The sequence below is a fragment of the Acinonyx jubatus genome, chromosome E4 (assembly GCF_027475565.1).
Source record: "Acinonyx jubatus isolate Ajub_Pintada_27869175 chromosome E4, VMU_Ajub_asm_v1.0, whole genome shotgun sequence".
Classification (NCBI taxonomy): domain Eukaryota; kingdom Metazoa; phylum Chordata; class Mammalia; order Carnivora; family Felidae; genus Acinonyx; species Acinonyx jubatus.
In genome coordinates, this window is record NC_069395.1 from 31523564 (window position 1) to 31550489 (window position 26926).

Here is a 26926-nt window from a genome sequence, read left to right on the forward strand (position 1 = left end):
ATTTAATAAAACATACTTTCCGGCAGATAGAAGTCATCCTCTTTCACATATTAAGTTTCCATAATACTTCTTTGTGTATTTGACCTTCTTATTTTGTCCCACCTTTCGATTCCCTTGATCCTCTGCCAATATCACACTGTTTAATTGAAGTACATTTATGGTAAGTTTTACTACTTAGTAAGACAAGAGCACTCTATTTTTTAAAATGTTCTCAGCTATTTTTATATATTCATTTTTCCATGTGAACTTTGACATCATTTTATCTGGTTCTAAAAAAAAAAAAAGATGAGATTCCAATCAACACTATATAATTAATATTTCATGGGTCTTCCCATCTGGAACACAGCCTCTTTTTCTATCCGTTCAGATTTTGCTTTGTGTTCTTCCAGATTTTGCTTTTGCAACCAGATTTTGTAATTTCCTTCACATAGGCTCTGTACATTTCTTGCACAACTATCTTGAGGTATTTGGTAATTCTTGACTATCATGATTTTTTTATATTACTGATTATGTTACTATTGCATTATCTTTATATCACTGATTATCACAAATATAGAGAAAATATACATTTCTAAATCCACCTTGCTGCATTACTCCATCCCAACCCCCTCCCTCCCCCAGGCAGGTTCTCAGATAGCCTGGCTATCTGCCACAGCATTCCTCCTCCGCCAGCAGGACCCTCCCCTTGTCTGTTCTTTGGCTGGCTCCTTTTCATCATTTATGTCATTTTACGTCAATGTCACGTCCTCAGTGTCTCTTTTCCTCCATAGGACTCATAACAATTTGCATTTATATATTTCTATTTCTGTAGATGCCTTTCTTTCTGACTAGGTTTTAAATCTAGGAACACAAGAGACCTTTTGCTCCAGACTCTATATAGGACCTCATATAGGAGGACACGCGATAAACATTTGTGGACTTTTAGTGGATAAATCCTTTCCGGGGACCTCCTCCTTCTCTCTTACCACCTTCTGTACCTCCCTCCAATATCTTGTTTCTTTTCCATGTGCTACTTCTCTTAACCTTCAAACCATTTTAAGTTCACTTTATCTTAAAAATTATGCTAGGACTACTTCTGGCTACCATCTAGTTTTCCTTCATGTATCATCATCATTTTTATTTTTACCCGAATTTGTTTTGCACTCCAGTCTCCTATTGAACATGGGATATTACCATGACTTCCTCATTAAGTCCAAGAGCCTCATCTCAGTCCTTATTATCTTCAACTTCTTGGTAATTTATGGCAACTTAGAACTTAAAATTTTTCTTCTAGAGTTGCTTGTTTTTGCTTTTCTTACCCCCTTACTTGCCTGTGCCTCTCCTGATTTTGGTTGTTTTTGCATCTATGCACAGTCCCCTGAAGTGCTCAGCTCCACTTACAACGTGACAATCTTCATTTATTAATTCAACAAAAATAAGTTGAGTGACTACCAACAGGGCATTGTGTTAAGTGTTACACATCACACTGAACAACACAGGAACTACTTGTCCATCTAGTGTTTATGGTCTAGCAGGGAGACTGAAAGTAAACAAAGAATCACATAAGTAATCATTTGGCTACAGTTGAGGTAGGCACCAGAAGGAAAAGTACAGGATGCAGTCTGGGTGGCTCTTGAAAAAGTGTATTTAATGTCAGCCATGAAAGATTGGTAGGATTTTTTTTTTTTTAATATATACATAACCAAAAGGGAAGAGCTATTTGAGTTGTACTGGTCCAAAGGCGAGAAAGAGCTTGGGGCCTTTAAGAAACCAGTGCAGTGGGACTAGAACGCATAGAACAAAGCAAAAATAGATGAAGCTATAGCCAAAGAAGTACGTGTATTCTATTCTACACTGACTGCAACACTACGCTATAATAGCTATGTTGAGCAAGCACCTGCTTGGTATCAGGCATCACATTTGGTCCTTTATAAAAGGTATTCTAATTTAATTCTCTTGTAGAGTTAGGAATTTATACTCCTACCTTACACTTGAAAAAGTAAGGACTGGAGAAATTAAATAATTTATTTATAGGATTACGTTTCTAGAAAGGAGTGGAAAAGATGATCGTTCTGCATTCTACCACTCACGGTGAAAATAATTTACTTAAAAACCCCTGGTCACAAAGCCTACTTTTAAAATTTCCTTTTACTTTATTTTAAAAATTAGATTTAGAGACCCAAGTGAACAAGCAAGAAGACCAGAAACTCCTTCAAATAAACCTCTCTCAGTCAAAAGATAAAATACACATCACCAACTTTCACGTCTTTCTCGGATAATTAATCTGACGAGTCTGTTTTAGTTCATCATTAATTGTACTAGAGACTCACATGTAAGTAAAAATAGATAACGGAACAACTCCATGGAAGTTTTTTGATAAGGGTTTCATTGCAGATGTCATCCTTTTGCACCAATTTGGTGGTAAATATAGCTGCACCAATTAATAACACATTAAACATATATGCCCAGTACTGACTTTTCTAATTAACAAACACCCTTTTGAAATAAAATTTGTAACTAGTCAAACATTTTCTTGTGGCTAAAATCTATTACTATACAATTACGTGTGTGTGCACATGCACACACACACTTAATGAGACAAAAGGTTCTGTAATACAAATTGCAGATTACAAAATTAGCTGTTCTTTGCCACAGACTATTTTGAATGTGATCCTGATGTGAAAGGTAACCCATCACTGCACCGTCCGCCTGCGGATTTTACCCCGTAAAGATCTGGCCTCAACGTTTCCAGGTGTAGAAAGTAATCTTTACTTTTTATGTGAAAAGAATGTTCAAATTATCTCTAATATTGTTAGCAGCTTATTACAGTGACAGGAATGGAAACTGTGGCCTAAATTTTGGACTCGTAGTTTTACAATTTTAGAACACCTTTCCTATTCAAAGACAGAAAATGATGTACCACAGAGAGTAGGAACATGTGAAGGTGTGCCTCACTTTAATTCACTCTTATAAGAACTTCATTATTACCCTCGACTGTTTTGTTAGGCTTCTCCCCAAAGGATAAAGTCTTAGAAATGATTAAGAACTGTTTTTTCTGTAGGTTAAGTGTTAAGCGACGTAAACAATAGTAGGTTTTAGGGGGAAAACATCACAGATACATAAAAATTCTATTGTATTCATTTTTTAATTTTGTATTTTTATTTATTTTAGGATATTATACAATTTTCAAAACTAACAACAGAATCTTTTTTAGTATGTGTACTTGAAGCATAACAAAATAAAAGTATTTCACAAAAGGAGTCCGTATTACAGTACTATTGAAATATGAGACATAGGATAATTATGCTTTTGTGGGTTATGAACATAATACATTCATTTTAAAGAAAAAAACATTTAATATGAATAACATTTTGGTTAAAATAAATATCATGTCATGTAAATGTTAACAGCAACACCTGAAGTATACTGATACAAAAAAAGGTGTTTTGTAATAGGTACTACGTAGAATGGTGAAGCATTCATGAAATGGCTGTAATATCTTATTAAATTTACAATCACTGCACATTGCTGAGCACTTTATTTACATGGGGATATCCTTCTTCCACCATTCCTAAACCTCAGCATACAAAACAAAGTTACCCCACATTTTCCTCTGGGAAACTGGTACCAATGTCTAAATAAGGTTTAGAATCGGATGTACCTTTCATTTTACTCCTTCCCAATTCAACTGTTTTACTTAATCGGTACAAAATTTACCTATAAAAAGAAATATAAAGAGGATATTTTATAGCTGATTATAAAAATTAAAACTTCTAATCATCTTCATAATTCTTTGAAATGATCTCATTCAAAATTAAAATTTGTTTTTTACACAGTGGTTTCTTCAGGAAGAAGTATGAACACTTAGATGAAAAAAAAAAAAAAAAAGATACAATACCCAAAACAAAAAGTTTCCACATGTAGAAAATAATAATGGACTTCCCTGATCATTAAATTCTTCCCAGCTACTTCCTTCTAGCAGAGAGATTCACTGAAAAGAAAAGCTTAAGTCTTTCCTTAAAAGTCACTATGAGGGGGTTAAGCTAATGAATTTTAGATTCATGTATTTTTAAAGAATGCAAGAAAAAGGAGAGTGTTCCAATTACAGAAAAATTGTCTCTCAATCAATTATATTACAAGAAAATGAATAGGACACTAATGCTCAACAAAAATAATTCTACTCATACCTCTGGAGACAGATCTGTGGATGCTCAGTGTAGAAGTTATAAGTAGCTGGAATCTGGGAAAAACAATGTCTCCAGCCCTCATTGAAAGGACCACCCGTGTGTCCTTTGTCTCTCCCAAGGTAAAATTATCCTTCAGGAACCAGAACTGATTAGATTCTGGGGAGAAAAAAAAGTTTATGCTTTTGCCCTTTATAAACCACTTTTAACGTTTACAAATGACCGGAAAGTATTCAAATGATTGTACAAAAACTACTTATATGAGCAAACAAAACCAGCAGATGCATCGGCTAAAAGTAGGTGTTCTCCGAACATGAGGTTTTCACGTTGGCAGGAGTATCCATCCCAGGGTTAGAAGGTGGCATGGGGTCCTTGAACAGTGACTGCCACTCGGCCTCTGGGCTTTCACAATTCTGTGAAGAACTGGTCACCACTAACACGAAGGCATTCAGGGAAAACCGATCTCCCAACAGCGTTTACTAAGCTCTGCCCCTTTCCTTAAACTAAATGAAGCGTTACCATCTCTGTCATCTTCGTGCATGAATACAGTACTTTGCTTAAAAGCTTCTTAACAGAAATGTTACTATCATAAAAATTCTGGCTGTGGAATGGCCAGTTTTCATTGCTTTAAACGTATTCTAAAATTACAACCTTGTCGAATGAATCAGAACGGTGCCAACATTCACAGGTACAGTACAACATACATCCTTTCTTCTTCTCTAACAAGACAAAATTACACACATACAGGGTGGCCCAAGTCTTAAAAAGTTAAAAAAAAAAAATAATGTTTTCAATCCAGGAAAAGTGATGGTATACCAAATATTTTTTTAAAAGGGTATTATGTTCTCAGAAAACCTGACACATAATGGATAAAATGCACATACAATATAAATAAGTAACTTGAAGAATACAAAAAAAATTTCTGAAGGGGACCAATCCGAACTTCAATAAAATCTCTGAATAAAAACATATGCTTACACCTATAGTGTACAATTATGAAGAGAGAACTTAAATTTATAAAGAACTTGAAATATAGTACTGCAAGATTATTCAAAGAAGATTTTTCAAATGTACAAACAATAATAAAAACACAAAAAAAGCCTCGGGCAATGTGCAACCTTCAAAATTACTATCACACCAGCCAAACAAATCCTTAACCACTTTTTAAATGGATTCATTTATACCACTTTAACGCAAAGAGAATATCAAAGATATATTTAAAGAAAACAAAATAAAGCAAAGAACTCTTCAGTGTCTGACTCATATTTTGTCCCCCAATTTTTTTCACATTTAATAGTTGCATTTTGAAAGTTATTATAAGCTAAGAATTTGAAGTGTTTCTCAGTTTATGTCTACATTTATCTTAAGAATGGTATTTGAAAACTACAACGCGAAGAACTAAAACACATACTTCAAACTTTTAAAAGTAAAATAATCACAAAAGTTCACAATTGTGTTAATCTCAGATGTTCATAAATGACACAAAAAGCAAACGAGTCACGTGTTCAGATACTTTTCCTCAGGTTACAAGTCTATCTCGATGAGTGCCAAGCCTCACCTTCAAAATTTGGCACTGTGGATCTATCTGAACACAATTTATCCGCAAAAAACCTCTAAATATTTCTAAAGACCCTTAGTCGTTAAAACTCATTAAATTTCCTTTACTCTCCTAACATGCAATTTGACTCTCCAAAGTCACGTGGGGTTTGCAAGAAGGTGACTTAAATGGGTACAAAATGAAGCTTATATGAAAACTGGTTAAGGATTCAAAGCACATTAGCTCTGAAATATTAATCTTAACACCCAGACAAAAACGGGGAGGTATGGTTTGCACAAAAATACTTTAAATTATTTGGGCGATGTTCTTCATGATCTTCATGTATTCAGCTGCTTGCGGTGTACTCATGCATCCTCTTTGCTACGCCATATACGTAGACGATGTCTGGTCGCTTCTCCGGATCTGGGTTGATGCACATATTCACTAACTGTCGTAGCTACAGAGAAAGAAAATACAAGATGCTTTAGAAAACCATTGGCATAAGTTATTAAAAATATTCAGACTAGATACAGATTGATAAGGAAAGTACATTTTCTGACTGAATATTTGTATGTGGAATTTAAAAAAACAAAACAAATGAGCAAAGGAAAACAAAAAGAGACAGACAAAACAAGAAACGGACTCTTAACTATACAGAACAAACTGATGGTTACCAGAGGGGAGGTGGGTGGGAGGATGGGGTAAATAGGTGTGGAGATCAAAGAGTACACTTATGATGAGCACTGAGTAAGGTAGAGAAGTGTCGAATCACTGTATTGTACGCCCAAAACTAATATATTACTGTATGTTAACTATACTGGCATGGAAATTAAAAATTAAAAAAAAATAATATGTATGACTGCTGTCAATGATTTTACAATTAGTTGAAAACTCTGAGAAGTATGTATAGTCATTGGTATTAATGTCAAGCAAAATGTATTGTCTACAATCATAGACTTTAAAATAATTTTATTATTTTTCAAAGAAGCTTAATTAGAAGATCGTAGTCATGAAGGATAACAGGTTTTTAACTCTAAGGCTCCAAATTAACTGAAGACCTATACACGTTTATTTGATCTAGGATATACTACCTTAGCCGCAACTGTAAGTTTATATTTTCGTAATTATATAGTATATATCTATAGATCTAAATTTTTATGAGGCACAGAGTAGATCAGCTATCATATGCATTTATCACACACTCTTTTATAGAAATATAGAATGTTTTTATTAGTTTCATATTAAAGAAAAACACTCTTCTGAACTAAGAGTAATAAATTACAAGCAAGGTGAATTATGAATAGTATTCTAATCCTCATCGCCATGAAGCAGGGTTAGCATCTTCACTTTATAGATAAGAGAGCTGAAGCTTACTTATTTACATTACTTATTTACATTACAGAAAATATGCACATTCAATAAATTTAAAAAATGTATATCCTCCTCCCATCTGGTCCTAGAGCCGCTGAGTAGAAGAATATGGGATTTCTTTCTCAATTCCAACTGCCATCAGTTTATGAGACTATGTGTCTTCATAACACTGTGTAAGGTCTTTCACAGATGATAAGCCAAATCAAGAGGAAGGGCCAGATTCATTTGCTTTGTAAGTATGTCTTGAGAAATAATTTAGGTATTTTGAAAACTTGCATTAATTCTTTCTGGCCAGTTATTACCATGTAGTAAATGGTAATGGTAATGTTACACCCACTGAGAGAGGGTCTGAGGATTTAAATTTATATTCCTTGCAGTGCAGCAGACAATAGAATTCAAAATCCGTAAGGGGTACAGCAATAGCAAGGCATTTTATTATGGTGATCTAAGAGAAATTTAAATCAGAATGAGGTTGGCATTTTACCCATTAAAATAAAAACAAATACATCCCATTATACACAATACAGAAAACAGCAGGAAAAGCATTTATAAGGATACTTATATTTAAAAGATAATGTGTTCTAACAGGTCACCTAGTTGTCAGATATTTTGTTTAGAGATAAAAATGACCAAAAAAAAAAAAAAAAGCAGAAAAGATGACAACAAAAAAATATAATTGTGATACAAAAATTCATTCTGTTGAACCAAAATGCAAGTAGATGTAATAGCAATTTTTGACGGAATAAAACTGGCACATCCTTCAAACCAGTCCAGAAGTCTTATATTTTCAGCTTAATACTTCAGAACTGGGTGACATTTCCAACCTACTGTAGCAAATGGTCACGTTCTCCTGTCCAGAGGAGAAGGTGGCCAAGATTAAAGATAGATGGATGTAAGTTTAGCTGAAGAGGACAGTGATTCTCTGGCTCTCCAAAGTAGAAAGATGAGAACCAGGAATAATAAAGGAGGAGAGAAGTAAAGTATAAGGTAAATGGAGAGGTAGTGGGGTTAGCAGCTAAGCAATTGCTTTTTAATGTCCCCTCCCCACTTAAGGATAGCCTTTATAAGGACAGGAGAATCAGAAACTCTGCAGTAGACAGATTGAAAGCAATACAATGTTTGCTTTTTCTCTTTCTTATGTGGTTCAATCTCCATCTGAAATGTAGTTCATTTTGTCATAAAGATTTATCTTTTCCAGAGAAATGTCTAACAAGTCACATAGCATAAAATCAGATATAAAATATGCATACCTCAAATTTTTTCCTAAACTTTATTATATCATAAATTAATAAAATATGAAAAGAAGATCCTATAACATGAAAATATGCTTTAGTATTGATTCTCACTAGTCGGCCACCCCAATGTCTCTAGAGGCCCTACTTTGCAAGAGACAGACAATGCTGGCATTGGAGGACACTCATGGTTAATCAGGTAAAGAACCAGTCCAGAAAGGAAGGCTTATTGTCCAGGATGGGAAATGAGAAAATGACTCATTTTTCTTCCTGACAATCTGACTCTTCTTTCCTTTCTGCCTCTCCCTTCATTCATTCATTCATTCATTCATTCATTCATTCATTCAATAAAATCTTATTGAGCATTTATTATGTGCCAGACAGTTTATTAGGTAGTAAGGATAAAGCAATAAATGAAATATACGTGGTACCTGCTGGGGACGGCTTACAATCAATCTAGTGCGGAAAGAAAGAATGACAAAGAAATAAATGTAAGACTGAGGAAATCATATAAATACTTCTCTTATAAACTATAAAGGGATAGGTATCTCAAAAGATATATGTGAGACAGTTAGAGGCAAAAAGACTGTAAATAGCCACACAGAAAAAAACAATCATCACTTTCCTCTTTTTCTTTCCATCTATTTAAGGAGTTGTTCCAACCTGACTCATTGAGGACATCCAGAGGACAGTATTCTTCATCCCAAGTACTACAACGGCATCTTTGGTCACTGTCATGTCCATTTGGACCCTCTATTCAAAACACACTTCTTGTGGCACCTAGATGGCTCAGGCAGTTAAGCGTCCAACTTCAGCTTAGGTCATGATGTCATGGCTCGTGAGTTAGAGCCCCACATTGGGCTCTGTACTGACAGCTCGGAGCCTAGAGCCTGCTTCAGATTCTGTGTCTCCCTCTCTCTGCCCCTCCCCCACTCGCACTCTGTCTCTCTCAAAAATAAATAAACATTAAACACACACACACACTCTCTCTCTCTCTCTTCTTGATTACCTGGCATTACTCTTCATTTTCATTCCATTTTAGTCTCTGCCTCCCAGGGACATAGCCTATGCCTTGCAATGTCCCATGTCACACAGAAATGTGGGTATAAGCTCCTATCCTCCCAGACCTCTCACATCTGTCCCCTACTATGAATGTGCTTTGATTTGACTGAGACCATGTCCAGTATCTTTCCTCCTAGTTAACTTTCTGCTTCTGGACTTACATCACTCATTTCCAGGCCAGACCTCATAGCACAATCCTTTAACCACTTACTTGGCAACACCATTAATAAGTAATCCTTTGTCTTTTTGCTATACCAACCCTGGCCATTGCTATCTTCGCTTCTCTCCCAGGACGTGAAAGACTGCTGGAGAAAAATACAGACACCATACAGTCTGGAGTCACCAGATTCATGGTCCTAGCTGCAGCTGGACCTTACAAGCTGTTCTACAATCCAAATGTTTTGACTCATAAACTCCATTTCCCCCAGTGGCTAATCTCCATCTTCACTAATCTGTAGGCACAGCCCTCAATTCCTTCTCGCCCACGACCTTGCCTCCTACCTCATAAAGAAAAAACACTGTTAGGCTTAAGTTTTCCTCAGTATCTTATCTCAACCTGTGAAACATATACACATCTGATCCATATCTCTGTTCTAGTCTCCGAAGAATTCTTTTTTCTACTATTCGCAACCCTACCACTCAATCTCTTCTAGGATCTGCACCATTAGACATCAGTATCTAGACTACAGTTGGCTATGAATGAGTATTTAATGAATGAATATTTAATGACTGTTATTCTTCTATATCTTTAACCTCTCCTCACGTGCCGATTCCTTCATCATAGTCTGTAAGTATAGTCAAGTTTCTCTTCCGAACCACTGCCTGATCTAATGTATTTGCTCTACAGCGAAATTTCTTGGGGGTGGGGAAAAAAAAAACACTATCTTACTATATCAGCTTTCTTAATCTACTTATTTAAAGCCAACTACAATCACTTTTTCATCTCCTCCACCCCCTAACAGTACTTCACTGAAATCGCTCTGGGGAAGGTCAACAGTTTGCTAAACCTAACAAACTCTTTTCTGTCTGCCTCTTACGACCTTTCTCCCTGTCTGCTGCTGCTGATCGCAGCCTTGCTGGGTGTTGTGTCCTCCTCTGGCCCCATGCACCATACTGGTTCTCCTCTGACTTTTCCTTCCTTTGTAGGTTTATCTTCCTCTGGCAATCCCTCTATTCTCAGTGTGTCCCAAGGGTCAGTTCTTCCCTTATCTCTTTTCCCTACTCCCTCTACCATCTTAACCTACACACCTTCATTTACTCCCATGGCTTCAATAACCATCACAATATGCTAAGGAGCACACAAACATACCTATCCTCAGACCAGACCTCTTTACAGGCTCTGTTAACGTATTTCCAAGCTGGCTTCTGAGCATATCTATCTACAAATACTAAATCTATCTACATATACTAAATCATATATGTTAATCATATTAATTATATTAATATGTTAATCATATTAAACATGCTCAGAACTGAGCATATTAATCATATGTTAATCATATTAAACATGCTCAGAACTGAGATTTTATTTTCTCCCCAAACCAGTTCTATCTTGGCAATGCCTCCAATTTCTCAAGCCAGAAATCTGAAATTCCTACAAGACACTTCATCACACTTCCTCCCCCTTGCCTAAGAATCATCAACAAAGTCCTATTGTTTCCTATTTTTTCTTGCCGCAGACCCCACTGCTTACACTCAAGCAATAATCTTCCAACTGACAGCTTTACCTCCAGTTTCTTCCAATCTCCTTAGCACTGCCCAAACACCAAGCTGGCCACACTCCAACGTTAAGCATTTCGATGGCTCCCATTGCCCTTTAGAAAGTCTAACCATTAGCATGGTATATTATAGGCTACTAACATTTGGCTCTTGCCTACCTTTCCAGCTTTATATTTAGCCCCAAACCCCTCCTCCCTCCAGCCCCACACTACACTCTAACCATAACAAAGCACTCACAGTTCTGTGTTCATCAAACTGTTTTATGCCCTGAATCTCTGTATGTTGCTTTGCTGCTTATTATAAAGCCTCCCTCAAAATCCCCCTACTTGCTTGCCTACCACCTACTCATTCTCTGAAGCCTTCCCTAAACACACTTATTGGCATGCAGAACTTAATATTCTCTTTGTCCTCCATCATACCCTCCACATATTTTTTTTGAGGTATAGTTGACATTAACATTACATTAGTTTCACGTGCTCATGTGCTTTTATTAAAGCCCTAACAACCCTTTATTGTACTTCATTTAGTATCTGTGTCCTCCTATTAAACTGAAAAGGCCTGGAGAATGGATATTAGATGAACATTAAGTGCTGACATGTAAATGACAGAATGAATGGGGAACTTCTGAGTGAAGGAAAATGAAAAGGTTTTGTGGTCATGGCAACTGAGCTAAGGTGTGAAGCGTGAATGTAATTTTGATATACAAAAGGGCAGGGAAGAGTCTAAGCAGAGGGAACAGAATAAACAAAAGGTGCTGAGCTAAAGAAAGTGTAAGGTATATGAAAGCAATAGCAAGTACTTCTGAATGACTGGGGAGCAAGCAACAGGGATGAAATGATAAACGGAGGCTAAAAAAAGGAAAGGCTTAAGGAGTTTAGAATCTATTGATATAGGCAACAGGAAGTCAGTACTTAAGCCAGGAGGGAGAGATCAATAAAGCTGTGCTTCGGTTCCTATTTTCTTGGAATAGTCAAAGAACAAAAAGAGAGCAATGCCAGCAGAATGTTCAATCAAGTTTCTCTAAGATTTCAGGCAAGAAATATTGTTCATCAGAAGTTCTCACCAGGGTATGTGAAAGGACAGTGTCTTCACTAACAGAAGTAGGTAACAGAGAAGGAAGAGTGGCTTCGAGGGGGCAACAGGGACAGTAAATTTTGAAGGTATTACTTCTGACATACCGACATATTGAGATTTGGGTAGAACTGTGAATTTCTGAATTTGGGGCTTAATTCTGTATCTATACCTAGATAACTGAATTTTATATATATATATATATATATATAGATAGATATAGATAGATATATATATATATATATAAATTTATATATATATATATAGATTTATATATATAAATCTATATATATATATAAAATACATATATATAAAACAATTTTTATGACTCTACCCATATCAGGATTATGAAGATGAAGGAGATAGCCTTAGTGAGAGGTATTAACCTATACTGAGCATAATTTTGCACTGTGTGGTTCTCTTAAATACTCATGTGTTACTTTAGTTTTATTTAAGGGCAGGTATCTTTCTGAATTTTAAAAAATCCTTTATTTATACAGGATTTACTATTTTACAAAATCTTCCATATCCTTTTAAAGTATTGTAATCTCTCATAACAATCTCAATTTACAGAGGGAAGAAACTAAGAACCAGTTAAAAAAATTAATGGTCAAACCTGAACTGGAGCCCGAGTCATGTGATTTTTAATGCAGGCCTTGGTCGCCATTGTTGAGAGCTTGCTTACTTTTATCTAAGTTGGCCTTTTGGTTTGAATTCTTCATGATGCCTAATATAGCTTTGCATGCATAATGATTTCTCAGTAACACTTACCAACTGGTTAAATTTCAAATCATTAGCACTACAGAGGGATATCACTTGGTTTGAGATATTATCTGAGTTCCAATCAAGAGAGGTCAGTTACCAGGTACTGATAGGAAATACCAGTTCTATGGTGGCCACCATAGAGCAGAGAAGGTAGAATCTCAGGTACTTTATTCAGATTCTCAGGGGTTGGTCTGACTTCCATCCAATGAACACAGTGGTGAGACACCTCAGCTATAATTGAGGGGGTCAAAGCTGACTGGCTTTTTGTTTTCCCTTAAGCAAATCAGCAGACTAGAATCCATCACTCTAGGTTCTTGGCAAAGAATATTAACGATGTATTGAATGTTGAAAAACTTGAACGTTCAAAGAGTCCTGAAAGTTGTGCTACACAGCTCCTATCAGACACTTGTTAAGAAAGTGAAAATTTAGGGAAGGCCTTGAAAGGGATAAAATTCACCTTTATAACTTTGGATAAACCAAACTCTATTCCTTAATCAAATTAAACCACCAGGAGGCTGCATCGGGGAACTCATTGGTTTATCCCAACGCCAAATCACCTTTCCAAAACCATGCTTTAATGCTTGCTTTTGGCTTTTATCAAACATCACACAGGTATTGTCTGTATAATTACTACTAAAGACACTGCCTGGTGCATTACTCATAGATCCTTATAGGAGATACTTCTATTATAATCTAGTGGAAGAGAACATTGGCTTCTCTGGGTAACTGGTAACTTGAAAACAGAAATAATTTGCAGTTTCCCTTTGAGCCCTGACAGAAGGGAAGCAATAACTAGATGGGCAGCTCAAGCACACAACTATTGTTGGCCATTACGTTAGGTGTGTTTACATTCCCTTCCATCCTTGGTTCTGAATTTATACTTCCATTTCTATTTTAATAACTTGGTAGGTTATGTCTTTTAATGACATAACTTTTATGTCTTTTAAAAGTTATGTCTTTTAAAGTTATGTCTATTTTAATAACTTGGTAAGTTATGTCTTTTATTGTAAGTTATCAGAAATTCTTTTTGAAAAAAAAAAGATGGTTTGTAACACAAAATGGGAGATTTACATAGGTCTGAATTCTTAACTGGGTGCAAGTTTTCCTGGATATATGTGAGATAACTACCGGTTGTTCTAAAGGCACTGGTTGTTCTGAATAGACTTGTTAACGCAGTGGAGGAAAAATCAGTTACAATAGTCATTTGGCAATGTAATAGGAAAAAAATCACAATGTAAAACTTACTTTCATGTTACAAATAGCCATAGACTAAGTTTTATACCTTTAATAATTTGGTTTAAAAATACAAATTTATATGGATCTATGGATTGTCTTGTCATACCAGATAACAATTCAAGTTATATAAATAAGGCCACATCTCATCCTGTCTTCTTTCAAATGTATACAAGAGTACAGTGTCACTCTTAACATGGTAGAGTTATTTGTGCCTCTGCTATAATAATGGCTAGGAGGATAAAACTGTCACCTACATGTTAGAAACCAGGAAGGAATAACATTAGGAGACAACAGAAAGAGGTTAAAAGTCATTCAGTAGAGGAAGAGGAAAAACTCTTACCTTTGCCAGATAGTTTCTAATTTTAAGTTGTTCAATAACTACTCAGATCAGGTTCATTTGGTTACTCGTTGCTTCACTTCCTGCAGCCAGTCAACACATCTAGAGGTCATGTTACTTCGATAATAGATGCTCCATACAACTAGTAGTTATTTTTTCTAGGTTTTCAGTGAAAAACTGGAATATAGTTCCCTTGAACATTTTCAGATCAAAAGATCTCTATATGCTCTCTCTGGGGTTTCAACTATGTGCTATTTTCCAGTATCAGAGTGGAGAGAAAACCATTTCCTAAAATCTGATATATATTGAGTTCCTCTCATGAATCAGGCACTATCCTATACATTTTTACAAAGCTTAACAATTCAGTCTTCATAACAACTCTGTTCTCATGAATCAGGCACTATCCTATACATTTTTACAAAGCTTAACAATTCAGTCCCCATAACAACTCTGTTCTCATGAATCAGGCACTATCCTATACATTTTTACACGGCTCAACGATTCAGTCTTCCTAACAACTCCATGGGGTGGGCGCTACTATGACATTTTACAGAGGAAGGTCACAAAGGCAGTAAGGAGCACAGCCTGGATTTGAACTGAAGTAGTCTAGCTTCAGAACCCAGGCTTTTAAAGTTACTGTGTTATATATACTGCTTGAGAAAAATCTTAATGTGCTGGTTCCCTCATGGCCACCTTTGCACAAAGGCGGGAGACCTACCAGATAGACAAAGATGGTTTTAGACTATTTGATTCTCAAAAAGATGTTAGCTCTAAAACTGGCTCATTTAGTTTCTAAATCAACAGATATGTCCTCATATTTCATAGGCCAACTCTAATCAAAAAGCAACCCCCCCAATTTTTTCTAGGGCTCTAAAAACTTGCAATGAGATACAGGCCTACTTTATCCATGAGAGATACATTTAAATGATGACAAAAAGTGTTAGGATTAGTAGTATGATTAGTGTGACAATTTTAATGTTCTTTTTTTTATTATTTTCTAGAGAGAGAGAGAGAGAGCGTGAGTGGGGGGAGAGGGGCAAAGGGAGAGAAAGAGAGAATCTTAAGCACACTCTATGCTGAGAGTGGAGCCCTATGTGGGGCTCAATCCCACGACCCTGGGATCATGACCTGAGCCAAAATCAAGAGTTGGAATGCTCAACCAAGCCACTCGGGTACCCCTTAATGTTATTTCTAATCCTACTCATGCATTAAAGTGACAATAACTCCTTCCAAACAACAAAAAAAAATGTACTTGAATTTTAACATGGGATTTTTTATGCCAGATTATAAATTTACATAGTAACTGATGAATTATAAAAAATCTCTCTAATAAGTTTTCTCTCAGAAAGTCAGACATTAAATAATCAAAATGAAATAACTATCTTAGAGGTTTCCCTCAATGTTAGTCTTTACACTTTTTAAAAAGTTCCTATAAACCTCTGGAAGAAAAGAAGGCAAAAATCTTTAACATTTATCTAATATTTTGCAGAAGTCCTAAGTACAATACCATTAACCATGTTCAAGGAAACATACATTCCTACAGTAACTTTAAGAATTTTGTATATATTCTTGTGTGTCAGGCTTCAATTTCTAATAACATTAGGCAACTTGCTCAAAAAATTTTTGTGTTTCATCTGAGGGAGTTACCTTTCCATTTATTCCTTTAAATTATAGAAATAATGCCAAAATCAGCAGATATTACAACTTTGAAAAAAATTAATAGGGGTAAATAAACTATTTGTGGTTTAGGCTATGTCAAAAATTTCTTTAGTTTGTATTAACACGTTTGTAAAAAATTGTACTTTTTAAAAAATTGTTTTATATAACACGTTAAAAATAAGGCACAAGAGAGGTCGGATTACACAAAAAGCCTTACAAAATCAGAAGGAAAACTGTTTAATTCAGATGCTTAAGGGAAATTTAAAAAGCAATACAGAAATATTTAAATGAGTAAAAGCATATAGAGCAAAAATAAAATCAATTCTCTATGACATTTCTAAAGGATTATGAAATCACAGAGTTATATGGAAATTAATGAATATTTGTTTTCAATAAAGTGGAGAAAATACCAATATATATTGATTTATATATTTCCAAAGAAATATCAAAGCATATGGGTTAGTACCAGAAATATTTAAAAGAAGAGAGTGCTAACAGTCATTGTTAGCAGGGCGATAACCCAATTACATATCAAGTTCAGTCACGTACAGGTAATAACAATAGGGCTCTTTGTGCATTATAGCTTTAGGTCACTAACACAATTCTCAATAGAATAATAAAGACTGGTGCTATTGGTACTGTTTCTTTTTCACCCCCATCTTAATCCCTCTGAGACCAATTATGTTATATCAGCCTCCCAGATATACCCAATTTCCATCTACCCAAGGACACATTTTAGCACCCCAAAGTGGGTCTAATACATTAAAGTACACTATATTTCGGAGCTTTAGATATTTATACAAAATGATTAGGCGTACCCAACTTGTACACCAAAGCATCACCAGTGATTGACTTGGGGGTAGAGGGAGAAAGGAAAAGAAAGCAATCTTACACAGATATAAGGTAATGTAATGTCTATATTTCACAACTGAAGATCATTCAGTGTGTCTTTTGAAAACTGTGAAAGTCTTACAGAAAGTTACACGGTTTTATAGGATCCCACAGGAGATGTGAAATATAGGGCACCGTTTTGGATTCATGTCTTTAAGGAGCAAGTCCCCCGTGTCACTTCTGAAGCATAAGTGAACAAAGGGCCTACTTAAATATATTTTTTAAACAAAAATGGAACATTCAAAGCTTAAAGATCTAATCTTATATGGCAACTCTAACTAAGGTGGTCAACTGGTATTATAAATGATGAGAACAGCTAACTCACTGAACCCATTTTTTAAGAAGGAAAATCAAACATTATTAACAGTGTTTGAGATAACACTAAATGTTAAGTTAATCTTAATAAATAATGGCACAGTTATATATTTACTATTATAAATAGTCTCATCTCACTTAGCATTGGATGACATGATTATAAGGAGTACAGAGATAGCCGTGAAAGCAGATTTAGCTCCAAACATTTATTGTGCCACTTAATTTAATGTCTCTCATGTAAATATTCCTGGGATCATGTATTAGGAAGTTTCCTCCAGCACAAATTTAAATAACATGGGTTAATTTTGACTAACAACTCCAGGGAATATATATAGTTCTATTAAAAGTTGTGAATCTGGCAACTATAAAATAAAACGATGTAGACTGCTCCAATGAATAAAAAAGTTTTATAAACTTAGTTTAACTTCAAAGTATGTGAAAATAATCTGTCCCTGAGACTCTCATCTTTTTTTGCCTTATATACACAAAGCAGCAGCTCTTTTATGACTAAAACAAAGGTCATGTTTTTGTTATGGACTCAAACTTCAAAATGAGCTGCTTTAAGCATATTCTGAATTTAAATATAATACAAACAGAAGTTATTTATAAATGTTAGGTGAAAAACTTCAGTTATAATTTTTAAGGCGTTCATTTAACACTCACCCTTAAAGGGTAACTCTTTGGAAAATAAACTTTCTCTTATCAGCAAAATTGTGACAAACTGTACCACTTTTTGGTTGGTAGATTATGGACCCATGTATCTGGTATCTTACTTGTGTAGTTTCCACAAACTCTGATATGTAAAAAGAATGCTATCCTTCCGCAAATAGCTTGCTCATTCCTTCATTACATGACGCCCTGCCCCTCCCCCCACCTGGTTACCACAAGGCAGAGGAAAGGAGATTCCAGATCAATATGGTGGGTGAAAACAGAAAAAAGAAAGATGAAAAAATGGAAGGAAAACATGAAGCGCTCGCTCACACAACACCCGAGAGTTTACTTCAGGCTGCGTGACCTTGTAGCACACGCAGTGGGATGCCACGAGGCAGAGGCACAACAGCGCCTGGTCGGGTAGTGGCTCTGACACTACCTGGCTCTCTATTTGCTCAGATGTGAAATGGGAAGAATGTCACTGCCTTTATTTCTTTAACAGGAAAGTTCTTACATGGCTTAAAAAAAAAAATGGCGATTTCTCAGTTGAAAAAAAAATCACTATTCCAATTTTGCTTAAAGCCGTGTAAATATATTTATACTCTACAAGAACCTATAAATATCTGAAATCAGTTCAGTTCAACTAAATATTTTATTATTGTTATGTATACATAATCACACATAGAAAAAGCACTGTACTTTTTAATCTTTATATTTTAAATACCCGGGAAAAATCAATGCTTGTCTCAAGAATAACAAAAATGGTGCTGGAAATTCTTCACGCATTTAAGTAAAGCAGGGTAAACTATTCCTGGGAAGGCAGAAAGGCAGAGGAATACCCCCTCCTCCTACCCTCCATTTCTCTTTAAAAAAAAAAAAAAGGAGGGGCACTGGAATGGAGGTTAAAGGAAAAAAGAAAGTTTGTTACTTATGAGGTAAAAGTCTATGAGCATTCATTCATTCTCCATTAATTCTCTGATTGGATGTGATCTTTTAGGTTGGTATTTTAGAAGATGATGGCATACTTGAGAAGTAGAGTCCCATTCACTGATTTTAAATAAGAACAGACACCTTTCTATCTGTGAGCTGGAGACATAAAGTGGCAAAACAAACACGTTTAATGAACAAGAGAAGCATTCAATGATCTGAAAACTGATTACGGGTTCAATAATTGCATTTCCAAAATTATATTTTGGTTTCTCCGTGTATAAAAAGAAGAAGCCCCGAGCGCCTGGGTTGCTCAGTTGGTTGAGCTTCCGACGTCAGCTCAGGTCACGGTCTTGCAGTTCATGAGTTCGAGCCCTGCGTTGGGCTCTGTGCTACCACACAGCTCAGAGCCTGGAGCCTGCTTCAGACTCTGTATCTCTCTCCCCCTCCCCTGCTCATGCTCTGCCTCTGTCTCTCAAAAATAAATAAATATTAAAAAAATAAAAATAAAAAAAAGGAGCCCTACTGAGTTAGCAAGTTTTCAAAAATATAATTAGAAGATAACCACAGATACTGACAGATACTGTGTTCTACAAAAGTAGAACATTTTAATTTACAATGACCTTGAAATGACCAGGAAGCTGGTAAATATCTGCTCTGGCAGTCAGCACAGATGGACAAGTGCTGCTACAAAAGAGCTGATTTCATTCAGGAAGTTTCAACCCTCTCACCCATGCTCTATATAGGTGTTTAGATTTGTTTTTGCACAAAGCATTGGTTTTTCAAATCCTGAGTTTAATTTCTACTTTCTCAAACCAAGGTCACCTTTATTCTCCCTATTTATTTCCATTTTTCACTTTTGTCTGCAAACCCTTGACTCAACTTCCCAGAACTTCCTTCCAAACTTATCTGTTCAAACCTAAAATGATGACAAGCTTCCCAAAAGCAACTGCCAAGGTACAATTCTGTTCAGTCTTTGCCATGTCTTCTCTAGTTAATTAAGAATTTTTTACAATAAACAAAAAGTATTGAAAGAGACAGAATTTCCATTCTGCATGACATTAATGCTACGGATTTTCAAAAAATGTATTGGCTAAAAAGAACTCAGCCTAGACTCACATTTTACACTTTGTAAATAACTGTCAATATAAGTATTTGCTGTTGTTTTTCAACTTAAGAGTCATGAGATAACTGAGAGAACAGTGAAAATGCTTACTTTTGATGACCACTCCTGTGACTCTCAAAGAAATTAAATACTGAAATAGAAGGAAAAAAAATCTGTTTGTCTTATTTTCCAATAAATGGACACTGGGCATTTCCAGAAATGATGCTGTTTGTTGATAAGAATGAAAAAATCATATGGTGGGTGATATCAATAAAATAAAATAATCATAGATTCTGGCCTGTCTTTTGAGTAATTGTCTGCCTTACTGTATGGAAAGAAAGTTCTTTGGAGAAGTTTTTTCATTCATCCAATTGTCAAATAATTGGTGCATTTACTTATTTTTTCATTTATTCCTTTAATCTCACTCTTTCACTTCCTCATTCCATCAATCAATGGCTGAACCTTTTTAATATGCCAAGCCCTAGAGATACAGATAAAAAGCAGTTACTGTACTCAGGAGCAGGAGCTAGACAGTCTGGGGGTGGGAGGTGGGGGCTGTGTGCAAAGAAAGGACTGCCATGCAGTGTATTGCCAAGGGAGGAGGGTATGGGGAGAGAAGAAAGGGGAGCAGGGAAACTTAGTGCGGGAGAGGATGCCCAAGCTTTGCTTCAAAGAGGTAAGTTAGCCTGGTAAAGAACAGGGGAAGGGGGATTTCAGAAAGAGGAAACGGCATCCATAAAATCGTGGAAATTCATGGACCTTTGAGGATAACCTGCACTGGGACAGTTAGGGAAAGCAGAGAGTATCCTGTGATCAGTAGGTCTGGATAGATAAGCCAGGATCAGATTATAAGGGTGCTTTTGAGTCATAATTCCTTCTATATAGTAAATGTTCAATACATTTTAACTTCACGGATGTTAATTGCACAACACCAACAATCCCAAGTTTAATTAAACCTAAGAGATATCTAAGGAAAAATATCTATCTTTTCAACTCAAGATTTTTACGGTTTTAAATACAGTAGTTTCCCAGGGATACACGAATGAGACCATTACTAGAAAAAGAAAGAGCACTGAACACCAAAAGCTACTGTTTGCTATAAACAAAAATGTTTTACTAAGCTATAAAATATACACATCCCAATATCATTCATGTACAGCTGACATATTTCAATCTATAGTCCTAATCATTTGTACATAATGATAACAGTATCATTCAAAAGGAAAGATTTGGCACCCGGGCTTATTTTTCCAAAGGACACTATTTCTCATCTTTGGTTTGTAATGCTTGAATATAAGAAATACAAAACACCCCAAGCTTTTAAACTCTGAGTTCTTCTAACTGGAATGACTACAGCTAGAAACAAATCTTATAGAGTTCCTTATTCCTATTGATCAAGGCTGGTAGTGGGCACAACTACTATTTTCATGAAATTCTCCCTTCAAAACCTGTTTGGGCTGCAGCCTTAATAATGTAGCAGTAGCTAAAATCAATTTGATAAGCTTCCTAATAGGCAGTTAGTGGGAAATTAATTTGCTTAATTTTTTTTATTTTTCAGACAGTTACAGAGCCTGCTACCAATTTAGCTGTAGAATGGACACTTAGCGAACTGGTCCTTTAATTAAGAGTTGGTCATTTAGAAACTTTATGCTTTACTTTTCATTGTTCATGCTAAAAAATGAAATGGCAATTTGAACTTTTAAGAGATCTAAAAAGCCTACTATATAAGGAAATATTTGAGATCCCACTAAAGTATCACAGCATCAAAGCTGCTCAGGTTTTTTGCTACCATAAATTCTGAGTAATTATGTTACAAACAGAGTTCCTACTTAAGGAGAGAAAATATTTATTAGCACATCTGCATTTCAAAGCTCTTGTTCTGAGAACTTTTCCACATAACTGAAAAGATTCGATTAACATTATTAGTCTGTATTTTTCGTACCTCATTTCTTTAGTAAGAATTCGTTTCCGTGTTTACCTAGTTTAATAGCCTTCTATTTCACCACAGCATCACGACAGATTTTACCAACATAAGAAACTGTACTGTCTTCTTTGGAAAGTACCCCATACAACATGTTTCGCTTTATATCTCTTTTCGAAACTGGTGACTATATAGGGTGAGCTAAAAAGTGGAATCTGTTTTCCCTTCCCAACTCTGAGACCTTCTATCTGGGCCAGACTTTGATATCTGCCCCTTGGCTGAGAATCCGCATATCCAACTTCACACTTAGCTGCGGTGAGGTAGCCCTGCAGGCAGGCCGACTTCAACGAACCACTAGTGGTATCATCATTAAAATCCTGCTGAAGGTCACCATGGTAACCGCCTGCTGAGGCTTCACTGCTGCACTCCGCATCTCCTAATCAGCTACCATGTGAAATGCAAATTCAGACAGTCTGAAAATTAGTCAAGAAGAATAGGGGATGAGGATGCAGATATGTGAAATATTCATGCGCTTCATGGAAAAAAGAAGACAGCATGAATGACACAACAAAGAACGGCCCCTGACATTCTTGCCATCATTTTGCATTATTGTTCACACCCTACTGTATTTCCAGGCCTATCATTCTGAAGTTGGTTTTGTGAAATGCCATATTTATATTCCATACCCAAAATAGTAATTAAAAATGGCTAACATAATAGCATTAACATCAAATAAAGGTAATACTTCTCAATCATCATCCTTGCCTTATCAGAGTTTATTTTTAATTACCGCAATACAAAGGCTATGAAACAAACAAACAACAACAACAACACCACCAGGCATCAAGTGATTATTAGTATCAAAACCACAGGGAAAAAAGGTACTTACAGCATTCTAGGCCCTCAAATGCTTTCCACATGCTAAAAATTCTTTAGAGAGATTTATTATTCAAGTTACACTGACTCAATTTTCCTTCTATAAAACTAAAACCGATTGCTATTCATTTCAAGATAGAGTGACAAGACTACCTAATAAGTGAATGTTATAATTGTTTTATATTTTCCTTTGCTCCTTGCCATTTCCCTTGGGCAAAAAAATCTGTTGCTCATGAGAGGGTGAGATGTCCTAACTCAAGACAGTGTTTTCTCTGGGTATGTTCCCCAGTAAGCTTTCCAAAAAGAGTTATGTGAACACATTTAGTTTACCCAAGATATTGCTGTTCTGCCTATCTCCTCCTTAAATACTGGCAAAACGTACTGGGCTAAAATAGGAGAGGTTTTGTTCAATAAAAAAAAACTGTATGTTGGGTAGAGCCAAAGCAACTTACTTCGATGAACCACCAAAGACAAGGATTCAGACTCAGATTTTAATACAGTAAAGTTTCCTAAAATTTTCAATCCCACCCAATATACATTTTACCATGTCTACTAATGACAACCTCAAAACATTTCCCACAGGGATTTGATGGCGACAGTGAGGCAATGACAGGTTAGATATGGTCGAAGGAGGGAGGGTAACTCTGAAAGAACAAGGTAGAGACATGTAAAGCTAAAAGATGTATGCTTCAAATTGTGGGAAACATGGATGAGAGGAAGTTCTGCCAAAATGGAAAGTTGTAACTGTTGGTCTGAGACTGTGAGAGTGACCAGTTGCCTTGTGAAGAAGGCACCAGCCATGCTGGTCAACGAGAACCGGGGTTTGAGCACAGATTCTGCCCTTTGCCGTGTTCAGTATGCTGCAAAGTCAGCTACCCTTCTCATCACACCTAAGAACTGACCAATTTCACACCACATGCTGTGCTGTGTTCTACTCCACTTTAGGAACTGCAAAGTCAACCCTTTAAACAGTAAGTCTCCAAGAGAAGGAAAACAGAATGAAAAGTGCAATTTCTGCCACCATACTTGTCATTTGTGTTTCTGGATTAAGAAAAATTTTTTTTTTCCTTAATAAAATGCGAACGTTAGCGAAATGAACAACAGACAAACACATGGACCGAAAAATGACTTACTTCCTCTGAATAGTGATCTGAAGGAAGAGGTGGGTAGTCACACTGTTCTATCTTCTTACACAGCGAGTACAAATTCATTTTGTCACCATAGAAAGGACTCTGTAACGCAGCCATCTGTAAAATGCTCCCAATGAAACTGATATAGTTATATGGTAACTTTTAAATGAGATTTCATCGAGTATATTGCACAGGGGTAGAAACAGCTACAAATACTTTCAATAAAGTTATTTGGGCATTTAGATTTTATGAATATTCCTTTCTGAGAATTATCGAGTAAGTTCTATAAATCTTATTACAACTTTTGGTTATTTTTGTCAACATTTAAAATCCCTTAAGGGAGAAATGGTTAGTGTACGTGTGTGGGTGTGTGTATAAGTACACACCCACCCCCCCCCCACACACACACACACCCACACACACCACACTCATACATACATATATGACATACCCCAGTATTGAGAAAAAGAACATAAAGAAACTTAAAACGCTTTGTAAATATAATGCTATAAAAAACGACCAATCCATCTCATGACTAAACAGACCTCAGTGGTATATAACAACCATGCAATGGTCAAAATATCACAAAAATGAAACTGAAATTGAAAATGAATTATAATCTAAGCAATGGTTTGGGGAGTAGAATGTACAGCATTTCATCCTGCATGACAGTTTCTGTAGGGAAGGATTATTCTGAGAAGAAAAACAATGCCTTCCAATCTGAATGTTATAACTGATTCTCAAGTAGTTTACAATGAACTAGAACTTCTTTTCTTTCGATAATGTCTAAAAAATACTAAATATGTTCAAAAGCTCTCTGAGTCATAGCGGCTCCTTCAAGGCATCCAAATGAGATTTCTATCCAGAAAAAGAAAAAAAAAAGACTCAAAGAATGATCAACTTTGAAAAAGACATTATTGGATTTAAATTTATTTTCAGACAAGGTTCTAAGTTGACATTTAAAGTGCAAGCAAGTACTGTGGTAAGCAGGGTTACAAACTAAAAAATTCAATTTAAAATGTTCGCATCCTGTTCAAAACCTTCTAAATCTTTGAACCGCAGCAGCAAGAATACAACACGGAGTGCGAGGCTGCCCCAAAGTCAGTCACCCTTTTCTACATGTGCTAATAAGTTTGATTTTGGAAGGACAATGTGTACATTCCCCAGACAGGCAGAGTGTGTGTGAAACACGCTAGTCCATGCTGTGCTACTCAGTGAGCGTCAGTGGGGACAGGACAAGCTGAAAATGGCTCTCATCTGTCTTCTGGTGCTCCAGACAGAGCTTTAACTCCTTCGCAGCCTTAAACGAGGAGGGGACGGCACTGGAAATCAAACCTGCAAAGTAGCTTGACACAGTTTTACCCAGCCTGCATTTTATATAAAACTTACATAAACCCATACGAAACCACCTCAGGAAAGGTTGTTCCACATGAGGAGAAAAAAGTAAAAACAATACGAATGGCCCTAAACATATAAAACCCTCCATCTGAGAGGAAATTTCTCGAAGAGGCGCTATCAAGAATGATCACGTTTTCTGGTTTGGTTTAAAATGCAAGGACACTTTATGATAGAGAATTATAAATGCCACCTTAGAAAAAAATACACCGTATATATAAACTATAGTCTTTCCACGTTTGCAAAAACCCTACGTAAATGTACATATATTCATTATCCTCTGTTAGGAGTTCATTACAGCACTTTTGTCTCAATACTGCAGTGTTAAAAAAAAAAAATCTGAATGTCCCCTAAGGAGTTAAAACAGGAATAGTATATTTTCATGCATCTCCTGCTTTGACAGATGAAAAATGTCAACTGTCCTGTTTTTATTTTCAAGCTTTTGCACTATTCATCTGGTTCATTAGTGCATCTCGATGCTGCCCCTGACAGCTGCTCGCCCTCTCCTCCCAGCAGCTGAATTTTTCAGGCTAATTTGATCCTCCACACTGAGACGATCGCTAGAATGATTGACTTGCTCCCTGACCTCCAGGGTCTGACTTTCCTGATTAGTATTCTGGGGGTGTCGGAGGGACGAAAGCCCACTGTCTGTCTTCGGGGCTGGTGGCAGCTCTCTTTTTTTTTGAACTGTAAGCCACCAACCTACAACCCTAGAAGGATGCAATTGCTGCACTGAACAATAAAGGAAATGTGTAAAACCTACTTTTCCATGTAAAGGTCCATGTAGCAAAAGCACAGCATCTTGATTTTAATTAGTAAAGTCTACTTTGTTGCATATCAATTAAAACTGTACTGCTAGTTTTTTTTTTTTTTTGAGGTTTCAGGAATATTTGAAAGTCTAATTTTCTGAGTTTAAAATACATTTTCAAAAAAGCTTCCTGCTCCTTCATTGTTAAGAGTAAATTCTTAGTGGGATATAATATAAAATGTCTGAGAGAGGTTGTGGCCAATTTTTGAAAGATTAATTGCTGGGTATTTCTATTAACATTATATGGAAACATAACTGGAAGGAGACAGAACATAAAGGTAAATTAAATCTTGAGAAAAATTTTAGTCCTTTCCACATGAGTTGCACAGAGGAACTGAGAAAATTTACTGAGATGAGAACTATCATTACCATGATAAATACTTTTAACTCAAAATCGTCCACAACACATAAAACTCATGGATGTAGGAGGGTCCAAAGAAATCATTTCTATTTTGGTGATCATTTTAAAAATACATAAAAATGAGACACTGCCTCTCAAAGCAAATCCAGAATGTGAAGAATTATTTCAGTTTTGATATAAGAGTCTAGTGACCCTAAAAGAATCAGACGAACTTCTCAAAAAACCTTTATTACCTTAATTGAGCTTTTTCTCTTTCATTGCTAAATTTCATTGTTAGTGCAAACCAATTTGTTGTTTACCTTTAGATGTTTAAAAGGAAAATGATGCCTTGATAATATAAGATTATGACATAAAGAAATCTGTTACCTAAACAAATATGAAATATTTAAAAATG

General features: G+C 35.9%; 1 protein-coding gene across 2 annotated transcripts in view; it reads right to left on the reverse strand.

Annotated features, from left to right (window-relative positions):
* Window positions 1-3105: 3105 nt before the first annotated feature.
* NEK7 (NIMA related kinase 7) overlaps window positions 3106-26926 on the reverse strand; it is a 159838-nt gene continuing 136017 nt past the window's right edge. For both annotated transcript variants that reach the window (XM_053209466.1, XM_053209467.1), the window contains 2 exons: window positions 23972-24085; window positions 3106-6157 (listed from right to left, as the gene is read on the reverse strand). In XM_053209466.1, coding sequence (XP_053065441.1) covers window positions 6047-6157; window positions 23972-24085 — 225 coding nt within the window. In that variant the 3' untranslated portion in view covers window positions 3106-6046. The remainder of the gene's footprint in view (window positions 6158-23971; window positions 24086-26926) is intronic.